Source organism: Acomys minous (assembly GCF_964271855.1).
Source record: "Acomys minous genome assembly, chromosome: 6".
Classification (NCBI taxonomy): domain Eukaryota; kingdom Metazoa; phylum Chordata; class Mammalia; order Rodentia; family Muridae; genus Acomys; species Acomys minous.
In genome coordinates, this window is record NC_140487.1 from 123,517,811 (window position 1) to 123,537,955 (window position 20,145).

General features: G+C 48.6%; 1 protein-coding gene across 2 annotated transcripts in view; it reads left to right on the top strand.

The window, feature by feature from the left end:
• Positions 1-4,611: 4,611 nt before the first annotated feature.
• Positions 4,612-20,145, top strand: part of SLC2A5 (solute carrier family 2 member 5) — a 34,275-nt gene continuing 18,741 nt past the window's right edge. The window contains exons 1-4 of one of the 2 annotated variants that reach the window (XM_084786744.1): positions 4,612-4,645; positions 14,172-14,249; positions 19,319-19,417; positions 19,851-20,011. In XM_084786744.1, the coding sequence (XP_084642870.1) occupies positions 14,220-14,249; positions 19,319-19,417; positions 19,851-20,011 (290 nt within the window). In that variant the 5' untranslated portion in view covers positions 4,612-4,645; positions 14,172-14,219. Of the gene's footprint in view, positions 4,646-13,831; positions 14,066-14,171; positions 14,250-19,318; positions 19,418-19,850; positions 20,012-20,145 lie in introns of those variants that run through there. The other variant, XM_084786745.1, reaches the window with a different exon arrangement.

The following is a 20,145-nucleotide window of genomic DNA, read 5'->3' on the forward strand; positions in this document are numbered from 1 at the left end:
AATGCAGCTTGCTGTCCCTCACTTCTCCACACTGTACATGTGCTTTTTGGCCTCTTTCTGCCTATACCGAATGGATACCCAACAGGATGACTTCTTGTTCCCATAGATTTCCAGTGGAGCTCTAAATACTACATTTTCTTTTGGGACCATGAGTTCTAGGGGTCAACCCAACATGCATCTGTGTCATATTAGTTCCATCTCTGTTACTGTAACAAAATATCCTGAGAAAAAGAAACTTAGGGAGTTGAGCCCGGTGGCCCACACTTTTAACCCAGTGCTTGGGTGGCTGAGGCAGGCATATCTCTGGGTATATAATACTAGTCTAGTCAACAGGTCTCAGAAGACAAACAAACAAAAGACAGCAAAAGCAACTACGGTAAACAGATCACACACAATCCATAACTTAGGGAAGCTCGCAGCTGCAGAAACTCAGAGCAGCTGGTTATGTCACATCCACAGTGAAGAGCGGGGAGTGATGAGTGCGTGCATGCTTAATAATCTTAGACAATCCAGGGCCCAAACCAGAGAATGGTACCACTCACTTCCAGCCTGGGTCTCCCTACACCTTTTAAGGCAAGAAAGATAACCTCCCACAGACATGCTGTCTCAGTGAGTGAAGAGCTTGCTGAGTGGTTATGAGGACAAGAGTTCAAGTCCCAACGCCCACCGAAAAAGTAAGTCATGATGGTGTGTGCCTGTAACACCAGCACTGGGAGGCAGAGATGGGAAGACTCCAGTAAGAGACCCTTTTCTCGAAAGAACAAGGTAGAAAGTACTAGAGGAATGACACCTGATGTCCTCTGCCTCCACGTGTGTATACATGCACAACATGAAGAAAGAAGAAGCTGATGGTGGTGGTGAGCCACAGGCAAGGACAAGGGGTGTGGCCCAGCGTAGAGTATTTGCCTAGAGTGCACGTTCACAGGGCCCAGGCCACAAAAAAGGAAAAGTGTAATGGAAGTTTTGGTTTCTATGTAAACCCAGTTATGTTATGTAAATACGTTTTTGTTTTAATCCCAAGTGTGGGATTTTAGTTTGGGATTTAGTATGTCCACAGCTGATAACTGTTTCATGCAGGGCGTGGTCACTGCCTCGTGCAGCACAGAGAGGGGCGTGGTCTAGGACTCTGAGGAAGATAAATAGGAGAGCCCAGAGAGAGAAAGGGTGGTGTGTAGCATGCGGCATGTAGCAGTTTAGAGTGACCAGAGGTGGATGGAGAGAAACATTTTAATGCAGAGGCTCGGAGGAGACTGCTTGCTGTGCTTGCTGTTGACGAGAGAGATTGGTGTTGCCCCCAAAGAACCCACTGATCCTAAACAGCTGGGAGAAGTAAAGGGGTTTGCACCCTCTTTCCCTACTAACATTCTTTCTCATATCCAGGCTTAAGGGTTTGGTGGAAGGGAGGTTCAATACCCCAAATAAAATAGAGTTTACAAAAATAAAAATAAATAAAAATAAATAAAGTAGTTTACAAAACAAGTGTCAACAGAAAAAAGGATATGTTCTGCTACCACAACATTTCTAATGTGATTTTTGTTGTTTTGTTTTTCGAGACAAGGTTTCTCTGTGTAGCCTTGGGTGTCCTGGACTTGCATTGTAGACCAGGCTGACCTCAAACTCACAAGGGTCCACCTGCCTCTGATTCCCAAGTGCTGGGATTAAAGGCATGCACCACTACTGCCCAGCTCTAATGTGATTTTTAAAAAAAAAAAAATATATATATATATAATGTATACAGTGCTCTACCTGCATGTACATCTTCAGGCCAGAAGGGGGCACCAGATCACATTATAGATGGTTGTAAACCACTATGTGGTTGCTGGAAACTGAACTCTGGACCTCTGGAAGAGCAGTCAGTGCTCTTGACCTCTGAGCCATCTCTCCAGCCCCCATAATGTGATTCTTTAATATAGTTCCTCATGTGGTAACCTCCAGACCAAAGATTTATTTTCATTGCTATTTCATAAATAGTTTTGCTACTGTTATGAGTTATAATGTAAATGCCCGTGTTTTCTGATGGTCTTAGGCGACCCCCGTGAAAGGGTCATTCGGCCCTGAAGGGGTGGAGACCCATAGGTTGAAAACTTCAGTGCTACCAGCTCTGTGAGCCACGAGGCTCTGGAAAAAGACTAGATTCCGATCACAGCCTCCCCCCCCCCCCCCTGTTATCAAGTATATCACTGGGTGATAATGCCAGCCTCCTAAGTTCTGAGACATCAGTAGTTCCATGTTAACTAGGTAATCATGAGACCAAGATGACCCCAGCACATCACTCAAAGTCAACTGGAAAGGCTTGTGACCCAAGAGTGTCACTTTCATCACTGGTCAGCCTGTCTCGGTTAATGCAGCCAATCTGAAGATTTCAGTTCTCGCCCTACCCTGCACAGGAGACATCACAGTTGACACCAGGCACAGCCTTGGGTGTCAGTGGGGACCCTAAAAAGACTTAGAAAAAAAATTTTTTTGAGACAGGGTCTCACCATGTAGCTCTGGCTGGCCTGGGACTCACTGTGTAGACCAGGCTGGCCTTGAATTCACAGAGATCTGCTCTTCTTGCCTCTTGCCTCCTGGGTGCTGGGATTAAAGGCATGCACCACCATAGCCTGGCTAAGTTTTTATAGTCCGGCTAAGTTTTTGTGTATGAGCATTTTGCCTGTTTGTACGTCCATGCTCTGTGCGCATGCTCTTGGAGGTCGGACGAGGGGTCAGATCCCTGGAATTGGAGTTACAGGAAGTTGTGAGCCACCATGTGGGTACTTGGACTAAGCCCGGATCCTCCCAGGAGAGCAGCCAGTGCTCTAACCTCTGAGCAATCTCCCCAGCCCCAACAAAGAGTTGCTCTTTTTAATTAATTAATTAATTGTGCACCTCAGAGGCCAGAGGGCATCAGGGCCTGGAGTTATAGAGATTGTGAGCTGCCATGTGGGTGCTAGGAATTGAACCCCGGTCCTCTGGAAGAGCAGCCAGTGCTCTTAACCACTGAGCCATCTCTCCAGCCAATAGCTACTCTTGTTGGTGAGCTATTTATACAGCATTCCTGGCAATTTCTTATACCCATGCTGCCAGAGAAGGAAGCATGCCCTCCCACCCTCTCTCTGGTCCTCCCTACAGCTTTTCTTCCTGGCAGATAGCAGAGCCATGAGCTCTCCTGGACTCACTGTGTTTAGTCCCCAAAGTCAAAAGATTCCATAGTTTGCTATAGAACAAACTGGCAAACACATAGCTACAGAACATACAAACTTACTAAATCAGAAGGGCAGTCAGTGAAATTATCCACTCGGCCAGCATAATTCATAACTCGCCTATTTCTTTTTCTACAGAGGAGAATGGCAGTGTAGACAGATTCAGGGGAGAAATGGTTGTGGGGGATAGTGACCCCTGGAGGCAGGAACCAGTTTGTAAATATATAGCATTTAGGGTACACCCAGGTCTGGTGTTATGGAGGGAATCCAGGGCCTCACATGCTAGGCCAGCAGTCTCTGAGCCACACCCTATGCCCAGGGCTACTTTGCTCAGTTGGCTTGGGTCTGGTTTTTGGTAATTTAACAGGCTCTCGGACCTTACTGGCCCCAGACCTTAGTGGCCCCCTGTAGGCTCAATTTTCTTAACCAATATATTTTATTAGCAACATAGTGACCGAGCATATGTCACTTATAACCTGACTAACCAAAACAATAGGAAATGAGGATTAATGGACACAATAACAAAACCGTAAGGATATCAATTCCAAGGAGCGATTCTCCTGGCACAATCTGCAGGATTTCTTCTGCTGGAACCTGGAGTAACCAGAACCCAAAACCTCAACAGGAGCCGGAGCTCTGAAGCCTTCCCTCAGCGAGCGGTTCTCTCTAGGAGTGTCTCAAAGTGCAGCCATGAACAGCCAAATCTATCCCAAGTCTCCAAAAAAAACCCACCTCCAGTTCTGGCTCATTTATATATCTCCTCCCAGAGCCTGTTCATAGGATCTTTTCAGCTGGCAACAATTAAGCTCCCGCACGAGGTGGTTGCTCTTCTAGTGAATTAACCTCACCTGTTCTCTCACGAGACCATTCCAATCCCACACTTGGAATCCTAAAAAACAGGTTTATCTCTCCTTCAGCCCCCAGACCTTAGTGGCCCTGATCTTTATGGTCCTGATCTTAGTGACCCCAGACCTTAGTGCTCCCAGACCTTAGTGGCCCTGATCCTAGTAGCCCCAGACATTAGTTGCCTCTACCTCCCCAGAGCTGATATTACAGGTATGCACCACGATACCCAGACAACAGTGAGTGTGTGTGTGTGTGTGTGTGTGTGTGTGTGTGTGTGTGTGTGTGTGTGTTGCTTGGACTTCAAGCAAGCTCCAGAATCAAGTATCCTCTTGCCCTGTTGCTGGGGTTATAGGCATGTATGCACCTTCACACCCCTCTGTCAGCCTTTCTCTGAAAAGATCATGAGTCCAGGGTGGAGGTAAGAGGCAGTTATGTTTTCTTGCTTGGATCTGCCTTTATGCAGATAAGATACCAGGGAGTGCCACTCACTAGCCCGAGGGGCACAAACCTACCTCTTCCCTTCATCACCCCCTTGGCCACCATCCCAGGAGGAAGCACAGACAGACAAGAGTGTCCTCGTAAGATCTTGTGGAGGAGCAGCGAGGAGAGCGTTGAGGGTGAGTCGGCCGTGGGCTGGCCACAGAGCTGGGAGAAAGTGTTTTGGGTTTTGGGTCTTGTTCTAGATAGTTCAGATGGGCCTGGACCTCCTGCTCATCTTCCCGCCTGGGCCTCCTACTGCTGGAATCGCCTTAGCTTGCACCCCCATACCCAACGTGGAATAATAGACGGGTGACGTTCAGGAAAAGCAGGGAGCAATGCTTCTCAGACGTTTGTGTCAGTCTTCACTGACCGGAGAGCTGCTGAAAGGCGGACTTCGTAGGTCTGTGTATCTCGTAGCTGAGATTTGCAGTTTTGGAGGATGAAACCCAGGTTTGTACAAATGCGAGGTAAGAGCTCTGCCACTGAGCTGCAGCCCCACCTGGTCACCCCGACCCCATGGTTTTACTATAATACCTAGGCTGGCCTCAGAGTCTCTTCAGCTTTCCCAGAGGTGGGATTACAGGCGGATTCGCGGTACCGGGGAGTGCACTGAGAGTCTCGCCCATGCCAGGCAGGCGCCCTTGCTGAGCTACACGCTCAGCCTTGTTCTAACTGTGTGAGGCGGAGTGTGGCAAATCAGCCAAAGCCTTTTAGCTCAGTTTGGATTGCAGTGATTATTTTGGCTGATGTGAGGCTTGCTCGGGTGTCTATTGTGACTATGTGGTGGGCGCATATAATAAGCCCAAAAAGTCACTAGAAATCATAGCTCAAACCTGAGACGGGATCACACTGACTTATCCAGGCAGGCCCCAAATTCACTCTACAGTGTGCCCAGCCAAGACCTGAATTTTCTTGATCCTCCTGTCTCAGTCTCCTGAGGGATTAAAGGTGTGCATCACGGTCCTTATCTCAAAGACTGCCTTTCCAGCAAGCTCCTGGGAGATCAGGCCCACAGACCCAGTCGCTTGGAGGAGCTTCTGCTTCCAGGAGCCCTAAGGGTGTGGGCTGTTGCTCATAGTTTGGATGCAAGGGGAGCTGTGTGGCCCCAGTACTGCTGCTGGCTTCCATGACACCATTCCCCAGGCCATGGAGGGAGCAAACGGAGACTAGATTATCTGGACTCCTTTCTGTCCTGTGCTGGTGAGTGATTGACAATGCAACAAGGGGGCGGGGCTGTAGTGCTTGCTGCTGTGTGGGCTGATCTGAAGCTTTCAAACTGCTGCAGAGGAACTCACTGTGCACTCCCTGGTTGGCCTGCCCTGCCATGGCCTCGAAGCACATGGTGCCACACAGCAGTTAACTGGCACTCACTGTGAAGATTCCTTCCCCAAGGGGAGGGGAAACATGCCACATGCCACTTCCTCCTCCCAAGGCCCCCAAAATTCTGTTTACTTAACACTATACTTTTTTAAAAAAATATGTTTTTATTGAAGTGGTATTATGTCGTTTCCCCCCTCTTTTTCCTCCCCCCAGTCCCCCCTCCCAGATACCCTCCCTCTAACAGCAAATAGATTTGCTTGCTTTGCAATGTTGAGGACCAAACCCAGGCAGCGGGCGTGCTTGACAAGTGCCCCGCCGCCAGGCAGCATGCCGTCCCTGAGATGCGCCCATTACAAAGGTTAAGGTGGGGACAGAGTGATAGCTCAAAGGTTAAGAGCACTGGATGCTCTTTTAGAGGACCCTTGTTCAACGCATTCCCAGCATATGACGGTCCACCACCATCTGTGACTCCGGTTCTAGGGAATCTGGTGCCGCCTTCTGGCCTCCTCAGGTACATAACTCACACACGGTACATATAGACACATGAAGGAAAAACATCCTTACACATAAAAAAAAATTATATAAAGTGTTTAAGGTGGATGAGGTGATGCACACATGTAACCCCAACACTGGTTATGTGTTCCAGACCAGGCTGGGGTACATCCTGAGACCCTGGCTCAGAAAACCGAGAACAGTGGCTGTGGCCCAGAAACAAGAGCACTTGCCTAAACACGTCCAAGGCAGTGCTCGGTTCTAGCCCCCAAAATAGCCATAAAAAGGTTAAAGGGCCAGAGAGTGAACTCAGCCATTAAGTACTTGTCCTGCAAGCATGAGCCTCCACAAGCATGTGTACACACACACACACACACACACACACACACACACACACACACACACTCGAAGTTTTAGAAACAAAATGAACAAAATAAGATAGAGCCCTTATATATTTTGTAACCACAAGTTTGAAAGTGATGACCGGGGTGGGGGTGGGGCAGCGAGAGAGATGGCTCCACGGCTAGATGGCGGCGGCCATGCGGCATCTGCAGGGAATGGCATATGAGTGCCTCACTGATGGGACTCTTCAGTGGCAAGGCCCTTGGAGACCCCTTCCTAATTGGCAAGGACCGGTGGTGAATTTTGGTGCCTGTGTGCTGCAAGCTCTGCTTGCTTTGCCACGCTGTTTATATTTGTATCAATACAGTTTCATTTTGTGGGTCACGGGCACAGCTGGGACCAACGCAGGCTGAAAGGCTGGGAGACTCTATCTTCTCAATACTCTTTCCGGGCATAGAACCCTCCTCTCCTGTCTCCGTGGATCCTCCAGATGTGACCATTAATCCTGGGTATCTTGTGACACGTAATCATGTCCCTGGAGAAACAGCTGCCGTCACACCGAGTAAGCCCGTGGCAGTTGTGGAGAGCAGTGGGGTCCTGCTTGCATAACTGTTCTGAGGAAGCTGTGTCTGAGCAACAGAGACTGACTGAAAGATGGGGAAGCTGTGTCTGCTCAGCAGAGACTGAGAAATGGGGGAGCTGGGCCTGATCAGTACAGACTTAAAACATGGTTCTTAGAAAGATGTTGGCCACAAGTGGTTGGCCATTTTCTCTCCTTGCCTAACTGTGTAATCGCATTTGCTAGCAGCTGGGTATGTGCTCATGTCCACAGGACGTACCTGGCTACACATTTATTTTTGCTTACTGAAATTGAACTTTGTGGTGCAAAATATGGTTTGGGGGGTGGTTGACCCAGCAAGAGGGCAGGGAGGAGGAAGGGAAACTATTGGGGGCTTTTCATAATGATGGGCTTAGGTAGTGCTGGTGTTACGACTTCGTTAAATAAAATAACCACTGATGTCGCTGCTCAGGGGAGCGGGACTGCGATTGTGAAAATAAAGTGGCTTGAGCTACTTGGGGCCACCTGCTTGAAAGTCAACAGTCTTTACTTTATGTCAGCGCCCTTTCCCCATCTCAGGACCTGACCCCTTGAAGCTGAAGCTGTTCTCCGGCAGTTAAATTATTTCCTGCCCTTCTAGAGGACAGAGCTGGCTCCCTAATACCAGGGCAGGCACCTCACATCACTTCTAACTCCAGCTCCAAGGGATCCTGGTACCTCTGGCCTCCAAGGACACCTACATACACATGACATATGCACACATACACGCAAACAGAACAAAACAAAACAAAACAAAAAACCTACAACACGTCTTTTTTAAGAAATGAAATGAATAGTTATTTAAAGCAGAGTGGTAATGCTTAGTCATCAGAAGCCATGCACGTGGCTGAGCCACGGCAGCTACCTGGCTCTCATGCTCTGGGCCCGTGATCCTGAGGAACGCACCCTTCTTGTCCAGTGTGCTCTGTGATAGACAAGGCCAAGTTCAGTTCTCAGGAGGATAAGCACACAGCAAGCTGGTCATGTGTGGAACACCAGGTGCTGAGTCAGAGGATGGACGGGAGTCTCCCTGAGTCGGCGGTGGTTAGCAGTGTGGACAGGTGCTGAAACGGTGACAGCGCCTGCCCTTTCCCCTCCTCCCCTAGTCATAATTTTGGACCTGGGTTCTCCTGGCCAAGAGACACACCCCTGTGTGTAGTATAGCTAGGCAAGGGATACAGGAGACAGAAGACATGTTGGGCAAGCGTTGGACTTTAGACATCCTGTGCCAAACCCCCTTCTCAAGATAAGGTGCAAACCAACAGCAGCTGAAGAATAGATGTGCTTGGACCTTGCTACGACCCTCTCCTTATCGAAGCCTGGAATAGAAACAAAGGCTGCCTGACTGCTGCCAGGTCCTACCTAAAAGCAACCTCTAGCACAGGCCTGCCTCGTTCTGTGCCCTCAGAGAGCATTCCAGGGCTTTCCACACTGCTGAATGACCTGACGTGCTGCCCCGTGGCACAGAAAGATAACAAGTTAAGGAGAAATGACTTGGGGCTGATCACTGGGATGCTGTATCATTTGAATGCAAACCAAAGTGATTGCACAGCCTCCCAGCAAGCACACCAGGGTCCTCAGGCCCCCTCACTGCCAGGAGGATACTGTCTCCTTGGCTTTAAGATCTGAAAGGGTGGCAGTGTGGCTCAGTGGTAAAAGCTGCGAGCACTACACCAGTAGGAAAAATAAAACAAAACCCAATTGCGGTAGGGTCAGAACAAAGCCTGTGTGTGGAAGTATCCTCACATCCCTTCATGCCTTCGCCAGTTAGATGAGACATATGATTCCAGCGCTCTGAGGTAGCAGCAGGAGGATCAGGAGTTCAAGGTCATCTTCACTACCTACGGCCAATCTGGGTTACATGAGACAACCCCCAAGGGCCTGGAGATGTGGCTCAGTGTTACATTAACTCCTATTTTAAGGAATGTGATAGTTTCCTCTTTGCTTCCCCAGGCACCAGGCATGCTCATGTGCACACTCATAGACATGAAAATGAATATTAAAAAAAAAACCCAACCTACACCAAAAAAAAATCACATGTATCATTTTATCAAACTTTTTTCCCCATTTACAGTGCAACAGATGAGCCCAGGGCCTCACTCAAGCTGGGCATCTGAACTACACTCCCAGTTCCCCTCCCAAATGGCTTTTCTTTGAGACATAGTCTTAGTATATAGTCCAGACTAGCTGCCACTCAAAGTCTCCCTAGCTGCCACTCAAAGTCTCCCTGCCTTAGTATTCCTGGTTCTAGCATGACGGACATATACCGCCATGCCCAGTGTGATGGTTAGTTTCAAATGTCAGCTTGTGGTGACAACCTAGGGTCTCAGCTGAAGAAGTGCCCAGGTTAGGTCTGCGGCAGGCATGTCCTTAGGGGGCGTGTCTTGTTTGCTGATTGACGTGGGGAGTCCCAGTCCACTGTGGGAAGTACCATTCCCTAGGCAGGAAATCCTGCACTGTACAGAACAGGAAAACGCTACGTGAGAGCAGCAGGCAGCTTGGGGTGCATTAACCCCTCTCTGCTCTTGACTGTGACTATGATGTCACTGACTGCTGACTGAGTTCCTGCCTTGATGGGCTGTAACCTGGAACTGTACACCAAATAAGCCCCTCCCCCCCCCAAAGTTGCTTTTGGGCAGCAATTTTTATTTTGTCACAGTAACAGAAAGGAGGCCAGGATACCCTGCTTCTCCCAAATTCTAAATGTTTTCTCTATGTTAAAAACAAAAACAAAAAACAAAAGAAAAAACAAGCAAGCATCTGAGCTTAGGAGGCAGAGGCAGGCAGAGCTCTGTAAATTTGAGGCTGGTCTCATCTACCTAGTGAGTTTCTGGACAGCTGGGGCTATGTAGAGGGACTCTGTCTTAAAAACAAACACAAAGGAGGGAAAGAAGGAAGGAAGGAGGGAAGGAAGGAAGGAAGGAAGGGTAAAAAGAAAGCAAGGCTGCCCGCACTGACAGCTGTCTGCCTGTCCATCTCACTGCCTCTTCTCCCCCCCACCCCCATCTCCTTTATGCTCCTCAGACAACCTCATTTTGCAATTTCTTCATTGCAAAGCACATGCTATTAGCACACACTGTCCCCTGTCTGGCACTCCTCGCCACCAGAGCATTCTGCAGCTTCACCCGCTTCCGGGCTCAACCCCCCCCCCCCTTGCCAAGAGCCACTGGAAGCTCTGAGTTGCTCAATGGGCTCACTCTGCTAAACTCTGTACGCTGCTGCTCAGTTTTTGTTTTAATCAATTGACTTGTGAAGAGGGACCGCAGTTGAGGAAATACCTTCATCTGATTGGCCTGAATAATGATTGATGTGGGAAGGCCCAGCCCATTATGGGTGGTGCCACCTTTGGGCTGGAGGTGCTGGGATGCACAAAGAAAGCAAGCCGGGCTGGAGAGATGGCTCAGAGGTTCAGAGTACTGGCTGCTCTTCCAAATGTCCTGAGTTCAATTCCCAGCAACCACATGGTGGCTCACAACCATCTATAATGTGATCTGATGCCCTCTTCTGGCCTGCAGGTGTACATGTATATTATGTATACATACTTTTTTTAAAAAAGGAAAGAAAGCCATAGAGACAAGCCAGTCACCTTTCATCCCAGCACTTGGGAGGCAGAGGCAGAGGACCTCTGTGTGTTCAAGGCCAGCCTGGTCTATAGAGCAAGGGAGTGGGGGGTGGGGGGTGAAGGGAGGGGGAGAGAGAAAAAAGAAAAGAAAAGAAAAGAAAAGAGACAAGCCAGTGAACAGTTCCCAGTCTAGTTTTCCCCTTGCGTTTCTGCCTTGGCTTCTCTTAAGGATGGTCTGTGACAAGGAGCTGTAAGCTGAAACAAACGCTTTCCTTTTTCAGTTGCCTCTGGTTCTTTATCACAGCAACAGGAAGCAAAGTAGGGCATTGTGTTTCCTCTACCAAGAGTCGAGCCCCAAGTGGCCAGGGCTATTTTTGTGCCCATTATCTCTCCTCTCTGGTATAGAAAAAGGCTGGGTAAATAAAAACACGACTAAAAGGAAAATCATACATAAACTCACGTCCAGAAAAATCAGTTTCCAAATTTTTAGTTTGTCTCCCCTCTTCTCTCCCTTCCCTCTTCTTTCTTAAGTTTGTTTTTGGTTTAGATATGGCCCCACCTAGCCCAGGCTGTCTCTCCAACTATGACTTTGATCTTCTGATCGCCTATTTCCTCCTCCCAAATGCTGAAGAGATTACAGTCTGTGCCACCATACTGGGCAAGACTCTTAAAAATATCTATCTATCTATCTATCTATCTATCTATCTATCTATCTATCTATCTATTTATTATATGAGTGTTCTTCCTGTACATCTGCATGGCAGAAGAGGGCATCAGATCCTATGATAGATGGTTGTGAGCCACCATGTTGCTGGGAATTGAACTCAGGACCCCTGGAAGAGCAACCAGTAGTCCTTAACCATTGCACCATCTCTCCAGTTCCACTGGGCAAGACTCTTATTCTAAAACTGTATTCTGACAAGGTTTTGGTGTTGTGTTACCGACCATGATTTTGGAGTTGAGACCTGAGACCTAAATCTTCACCCCAGAATTGTTAGCAAACGTATCTCCACATTTAGAAGCAACTTAGGGGCTGGAGAGATGACTCAGCAGTTAAGAGAGTTTGTTCTCCTTTCAGAGAACCAGTGCTTGGTTCCCAGCACCCCCAAGGTGGCTAGTAACCATACAAGTAAGTCTAATTCCAGGGGATTTGTCACCCTCTTCTGACCTTAGTGGGCACCAGGCACCTTGTAGGCTCAATATTCTTAGCCAATATATTTTATTACAAACTTATTAACTGAGTGTACGTCCCTTATAACCTGACTAACCAAAACAATGGGAAAAGAGGATTAAAGAATAACAAAACCGTAAGGATATCAGTTCCGAAGAACGATTCTCCTGGCATTGCCAGCAGGATTTCTTCTGCTGGAACCTGGAGTAACCAGAACCTGGAACCTCAGCAGGAACCCGGAGCCCTGAAGCCTTCCCTCGAGTGGTTCTCTCTAGGAGTGTCTCAAAGTTAGGAGCGTCTCAAAGTGGAATGATGAACAGCCAAAACTATCCCAAGTCTCCAAAAGGCCCCGCCTCCTGTTTTGGGCTCATTTATATATCTCCTCCCAGAGTCTGTTCACAGATCTTTCCAGCTGGCAACAATCAAGCTCCCGCACGAGGTGGTTTGCCTTCTAGTGGATTAACCTCACCTGTTCTCTCACAAGACCGTTCCGATCCCGCACTTGGGATCATATAAAAAACAGGTTTATCTCTCCTTCAGTACCACATAGTTGTGTACACATAAATGAAAGGAAAACACATAAAATGAAATACATCTTTTAAAACGTTTTGAAAACAACTCAATGTGAAAGAGGCCTGAGAGGACACTTGGTGGGCTATGGGTATCCATACCTTTCCTCACAGTGGACCAAACTGTTGTTTCCGGAAGAGGAGGCTATCAAAGGAGGCCCCTAGAGTCCAGCCCCTCGGTACTGCACCTGAGCCACTGCTTTTTCTCTATCAGAGGTGGCTCCAAAACTTCCTGGACATATTAGTAATTAGCCACACGTGTTCCTTCCACACGCCTCACTCTGTGATCTGTAACTGTCCAAAATGTCCGTGGGTTCATTGGTGTTTACTAAAGCTGGCGGCTCAGAGCTGTAACTCTAACATTTGGGAAGCTGAGGCAAGAGCATCTCAGGTTCAAGGCCAGCCTGAGCTATGTAGTGGATTCCAGAACAGCCTGGACTACAGAATGAAACCCTGTCTCAAAATAAAAATAACTACAAAATAAATATCCCAGCACTCGGGAGGCAGAGGCAGGTGGATCGCTGTGAGTTCGAGGCCAGCCTGGTCTACAAAGTGAGTCTAGGACAGCCAAGGCTACACAGAGAAACCCTGTCTCAAACAAAACAAGACAAAACAAACAAACAAACAAACAAAAAAACCCAAAAACCAAACCAACCAAACAACAACAACAACAAAAACCAAAAATAAAAGGAAAATAAAAATAAATAAAAGTATAAAACAAATGCCAAAGCTAAGCTACGATGGCAAATTTTCTTTCTCATCCAGAAGCCACAGAAGCAAGGGCAGAGGAGAGCCAGGAAAGGCCGAGCAGGCTGGATCCTTCTGCCACCGATGATGGGGGTCGGGGGAGAGTGCGGGGGCGGATAACTAGAGGGTACAGTCTGAAAACCATGAAGAGCTATCCGCACATTCCCAACCCAAATGCACCGAGTGCACTGTGTCCCCGAGACCCTTTTGGCTGTGGCTTGGCTGGGTCCGCGTCTCAGGACAGGTTCTTCAGGGGACACAGTAGACATATCTATTGAATACCTTCCAAGAATGGCCTGAAGGTGGCCTTGGGGCAAGCAAGGGCCCTGGTTCCTGCTGCCCACTGGACCATTCGGGATGAGAAGGACCCGATAGAGGCGCTGGCTCCCTTCCAGGCACACAGGGTCCCGTGTAGCTTTGCTCCCACCCCTCCCCCTCCCTTACTCAGCTCAGCCTCGTGCTCTTAGGACTGAAGATGAGCGTTGGTTGGTCACGCTGAGCTGCAACTGCGCGCAGGAACCAGATACCACCGGCTGGATAATTCTCTCAGGGTCTGACCACAGACCGGCACCCGCTCTGTTGGGGAAGTCTAGGCAGAGATTGACCGGGACTGGTGAAGACTGAATAGCGGGGGAAACACTGAGGACTGTTTCTCCTGGGCACCGCGCTGAGTCTGCAACTTCAGGGGACCCGCCGGCTTAGCCAAACTCTGGATGTTTAACTTAAAAGCAGAAGTGAAAGGAAAGCAGTTTTCCGGTGCCTGAAAGGGTTATTCTGCTTTAGACTGGCAATAAAAAATGCAATTGGCTGGGAGCTGGCATGGCCAAAGTACAACCTAAGTGTCTTCTTTCTCTCCGCACAGCACTGCACTTTGAGGCGGTGAGCCGCAGGCTGCGCTTGCAGAGCAGAGATGGAAAAAGAGGCGCAAGAAAAGAAAGGGGTGAGTGTGTGACTGACAGCAGCTAGAGCAGTGGGCCTGCTCAGCTTTCCTTGGGACTGACTCCCCAGGGCTCTGGAATTGAGGGGCCTGCCCTCAGCTAGATGGCCTGTCTGGAAGAGTGTGGCTTGCTCCCAAGCCCAAAGGACAGCTAGCTGGCTTTTTATAGGGTGTCAGTGTGATGTTTATAGACAGATGCCCTTTAGAAATCCTGCCGCTAGACCAGCTGCCGAGAAAGGGCCTGTAATTGGGCTGGGGACTATGGTTCAGCTTGTAGAGAGCGTGCATGAGGTCCAGGGTGAACCAGGTGTGTGGCCCACATTTGTGGAGTTTGAGGTTAACTTCAGCTGCAAAAGGAATTCAAATCCAGCCTAGGATAGAGACCCTGCTTCTCAAACAACAACAACAACAAAACAAACAAACAAACAAAAAAACCAGCCTTTTTTTTTTTCTGTTCCAAATTCCAACTGGAGATTAGTAGCTTTCCTTGACTGAGAAAAATTCACTGTGCCAAGAAAGTAACAAAGATCAGTGAACACTTTCAAGTAATTTGCATTTTAATCCTTTCAGTAGGATTGGCGGATAAGGAGAATTATGAATTCGAGCAAAGTATTATTTATTGAGGCCTGTAAGACGTGGTGCAGCATATGGCAGGGTTTGGGAGGGAAAAGCCCCTGTTAACTGTTCCAGCTCCTTCCCATTGACCTGTGGCCAAGACTTTAGCAAAATGTTTTATTTCAACCATTTAGCTATTGAGACAGTTTGTGCAACTGAGGCTGACCTCAAATTCCTGATGCTCCTGCCTCCACCTCCCCAGTGCTAGGATTATAGTTGTGTGCCGTCACACCTAGTTGTTTTAAGTCTTTTATTTTAGTGTCTTCTCATCTCTCAAATGGACTGATAGCCACTCGCTCTCCTGGGGCCTGAACAGTTAGACAATGCATGGGGAGTGTGTGGTCAGGAGCAAATCCTCCTGACAAGATTACTGCTTGGTTTGTCCTATGGAGCAAATGACCTCACTATTGACACTGGGCACGGAATCTCTTTTATTTTATTTTATTTTATTTTATTGGTTTTTCAAGACAGGATTTCTCTATGTAGCCCTGGTAGTCCTGAACTCGCTTTGTAGACCAGGCTAGGGCATGGGATAACTCTGTGGCTGTCTAGAGTGATCAGGAACATTTCAGCCTCTACTTACTTTCTTTCTGGTAAAACAAACAAATGTCCCCTAGAGGCAGAATCCATTCTTCCTTGTAGCCCAGAGTCACTGCTTTAGAGTTTAAGGACTTTACTTGGATTATCTTGTTTTGGGTTTCTTTTGGTTGGGGGGGGATGTTGAGACAGGGTCTCTCTGTGTAGCCTTGGTTGTCCTGGACTAGCTTTGTAGACCAGGATGGCCTCAAACTCACAGCGATCCGCCTGCCTCTGCCTCTCGAGTGCTGGGATTACAGGCGTGCGCTACCATGCCCAGCTCACTCGGATTATCTTGTTTTGTTTTGTTTTTCATTCTGGTTTTGTTGTTTGTTGATTTTCCAGTTTGTTGATTTTGAGAGCTAAACCCAGAGCCTCACACAAATGCTCTACCACCTAACTATACCCCACCCCACCCTCGCCGCCATTTTCTCTCCTTCAGTTTAAAATAGAGCCTCTCTAAATGGTCTAAACCAGCCTTGAATTCATGCTCCTGCCCCCACCCCAACACCCAGCCTCCTATTGGGCTGAAATTACAGACCTATGCTACCACCCAACCTGTCCGGGATTGTCATCTCTGACAGGGTTTGACAGGTCAAACGTTAGCACCTATATTAGACAGGGAGGTGTTGGGGCTAAGGACTTGGATGGTCAAGGTCACAAGAGATCCTGTGCCTGCCGCTGCTCAAAGAGAAATGAAAAGATTAAGGATGTCCCCATGTCATGTGATCTGCAGATGAACCCTCTGGGAGGAAACAACTCAGACAGCCACTAGCATGGGGCATGGGTTGACCCTCAGCTGCCTCCTGCCCCTCAGGTGTCCAGGCATGAAGCCCAGGGGATTAGGAGACACCCAGGGAGACAGAGACCGCCTGGTCTTCTGGGAAGGTGCAGGACAGCAGTTGGGCCCGACTTTCCCTCAGTAGGTGTGTAGCTCGAGACTACTTAAGAATTGTTGAATGAAATTTCCTCTTTCTCCCACACAATAATGCTTTGGACAATGAAAACATGTTCTGTAAGGTGTCCGCCACAGCTGCTTTAGTGTCCTGGAGCGAATCACCTCCTCTCTGTCCTCCCCAGGGCCTCACTGTTGTTTTGTATTAACTGAATAACGCACCATGTGTGACACTTACTATAGAGCAGGTTGTGACACTCCTTCCCGGTGTCCTCGAGTCACACCCAACAACAGGGTCAGCCCTGGCGGCGTGTATTTCACTGACGCCTCAAGATGTTTCCCCAGTAATCTGGGGGAGAGTTGGGTACTAAGGATGGATTCCAGGACCTTGTCCATGCTCAGCAAATGCTCTGTCACTCAGCTACATCCTATACTCAAATTCTTTTCCTCCCTCTCTTTGAAAGAAAGGATGTGGAAAAAAGGAAAGGAAAGGAAGAAAGCTGAGGTGAGAATAACACACTTATGAAATGACTTAACGATGTACGGAAACAGTTAGTGGTTCTCAGAAAATGGAGTCCATTGCTTTGGGGCCTGGATGGTTTTGGAAGTTCGTGGTCATGCCGAGCGGCAGCAGTCAAACACAGAAGGACATAAGCTGTGTTATCAGACCGGGGTGCAGACTGGAAGAGCGGTTGCCAGGCGCCTGGGGAAGAGCACAATGCTTCTATTCTGTAGGGTGAGCCAGCCCAGGAACTGCACTTCAGGGCCTGGTGGCTGAGGTTAATGGTTCAGTGATGAGTCGCATCCTGACTGTACTGATTGTAGCTAATGCTAACTCGAGTGCTTGGGGCTCACGGAGTGCATTTTACCTGCCTCCACCACACACATGCAAAGACAGCTGTGTGCAGCGGTGAACGCATCGATGGGCCAAACGCTGATGATCATTTTACAAAGTGCGTATATGTTAAAATACCACGCTACACGCCATAAAAGCCAGGCCCCTCCTGCTGCTTGGAAGGGTGGGACACAAGGAACACAGACTCAGTGGAAGCCTGGGCTACAGAAAGTTCAAGGTCAGCCTGGGCAATAATGAAACTCCTACCCACCTCAAAATAAAAAATTAAGGGGGGGGGCGCTAATGTGTAAATCTTCTTCCCACGTCTATTTTTGACCCAGAATAAAAGTCTATTTTCACTGCTGCTTCGTGCTCAGTCTTGTTGGCCCTATAGTTCCAGGAAAGAAAAGGGAAAAAGGACCCAGCTTGGAGGCAAAATGGTACGTCTTGGTACCATAGGTGGGATGTGGCCTCATGAGCTATTGCTCATCAGAGAATACAAAAGCAGCCAGGGGGCTGAAGAGATGGCTTGGCATTGAGAGTGCTTGCTGCTCCTCCTGAGGTTCAAGTTCAATTCCCAGTACCTACGCTGGGCAGCTTGCAGCTGTCTATAACTCCAGTTGCAGAGGATCTGACACTTTTAGCCTCTGGGCACCTATATTCTCATGCACATGGCCACATATAGACTCACACCCATACACATAATTATAAAAAATCTGAATTTTTTTCGAGACAGGGTTTCTCTGTGTAGCCTCAACTGTCCTGGGCTCGCTTTGTAGTCCAGGCTGGCCTCAAACTCACAGTGATCTACCTGCCTCTGCCTCCTGAGTGCTGGGATTCAAGGAGCATGCCACCACTGCCAGGCAATAAATCTAAGTTTTAAAAGCTGCCAGTGAACAGTGAAGGCATGCTCACCGGGCTGACTTGGTGACTGTTTCTTTTTGGTGGCAGTGTCAATCATAAAGCACCTACCTGAAAAGGCAGAGACTGTTGGGGACCTACTTGTGAGGAAGTGAGAGATGGCTGTGTTGTGAGGGTCTCCCACCCAACCAGCTCACTTCTTGGAGATTGAGAGAAATTTCTAGAGCTGAAGACAGAGCTATGAAAGCCTAGAACTCTTCTAAGAACTCTGCTTCCACCATTGAGACCTGTTCTTGAAAGTCGGGCATGGGCTAGCTGCAGTGGCTCGCATTTTTAATACCAGCACTCAAGGCGGAGGCCAAGGCTGAGGCAGATCTCTGTGAGTTCGAGGCCAGCCTGGTCTACTTAGTGAGTTCCAGGGCAGCCAAGACTATATAGAGAGACTGTCTCAGAAATTAGGAAAGAAAGAAAGGAAGGAAGGAAGGAAGAAGGAAGCCAAGCATGGTAGCTCATGCCTACAATGCCAGAACTCAAGAGGCTGAGGCAGGAGGATCAAAAATTCAAGGACAGCGTGGGCAACTTAACAAGACCTGTCTCAAAACAAAACAAAATAACAATAAAAAAAAACCCCTAAGTGGTGGAAAGCTTAATTAGCATGTACAAGACCCTCTCAGTGTCCAATTCCCACACATCCATACACCCACCAATCCATCTATCCAACAGCCAGTTGAGATAGGTATCAGTGTAAGTGGTCAGAGAAACTGACCGAAGTCCCTCCCAGTGGCTGTTGACTATATTTGTAAAGAAGAAAGGGCGCAAGATGTCTAGATAGCTCATCAGGTAAAAGCATTTAGCAGGTAAGCCTTCTGGCCTAGAACCCATGGGAAGGTGGGTTCCTCATCAAAAGCTGTCCGCACCTAGCCCTGGTCACACCTGCATGCACAGACCCGCACACCAGGTGCTCCTGGTATGTGCTACATCGTTGGAAAAGCATTACAGAGGGCTAGCTGCATCTGTGCTGAGCCAGTTGCAGTGAACCGGCTGATGAAACACTTGCTGGAAGTCCCAGCTATTCAGGAGGCCAAGGCGGGAGGGTTGTCTGAGCTGAGGAGTTGGAGAACCCTCTAGATAACACAGGGGGTTGGAGGGAGTGCCTGACTGGGAGCCTGGTCTAACTCAGTGGGTCAGTCTGGATAGAGTAACTGGAAGGCCAAGGCTGTGTGCACACTCACTGAAAGCACCCCAGGGGACCTCTCAGCTCATCCCTGGCATCCGCCCTACCTCTCACAGAAGCTGACCTTGGTCCTTTCCCTGGCAACACTGATATCTGCCTTTGGTTCATCCTTTCAATATGGGTACAACGTGGCTGCTGTCAACTCACCGTCAGAGGTAGGTCACTGTGGTAAGTGAGCCGCAGCCTGCTGACGTAGGGTAGGGAGGGGCCTGGAGGTGTGTGGTCCCCAGGGAGCAGACACAGCCTTACCCCTTAAGGGAAAGGAGAGAAAAGTCCCCTCAGGACCCAAGTCAGGTAAACGACCATGTCCTCAGACCTCAGACTCTCATGTACACGCTGTCTGTGGCCCGGTAGTGTGTGCAGTCACCGGGAGGTCAGTGGCCACAGCACCTGTAAGCACCTGCCGCCATTCCAGGGTATGAGAAGAAACATCACAGGTGTTATCTAGCCAGAGTTCTGCCACGGGTGTCACAGCCCACACACTACCCAGGCAGCTTTGCCTCTATCTCCAGCAGGGCCATCCCATTATCCAGTGTTAATTCTTTCTCCAAAACAAGCTCAGCTGGTTCTGTCCCCTCTGTCTCCCAGATCATGAAGCAGTTTTACAATAGCACCTACCATGAAAGAACCGAGGAGATGCTTGACTCCTTCACCTTGACCCTGCTGTGGTCCCTGACGGTGTCCATGTTTCCCTTTGGAGGCTTTGTGGGCTCTGTCCTGGTTGGAACCTTGGTGAATAAATTGGGCAGGTAAGAGAAGAGTAGGTTGGTGTGTGTGTGTGTGTGTGTGTGTGTGTGTGTGTGTGTGTGTTGGTATGTGAACGCAAACTGCAAGTGCAAGTGTGTATGTGTGCACATGGAAGCTAAGAGTTAAATGTTGAGTG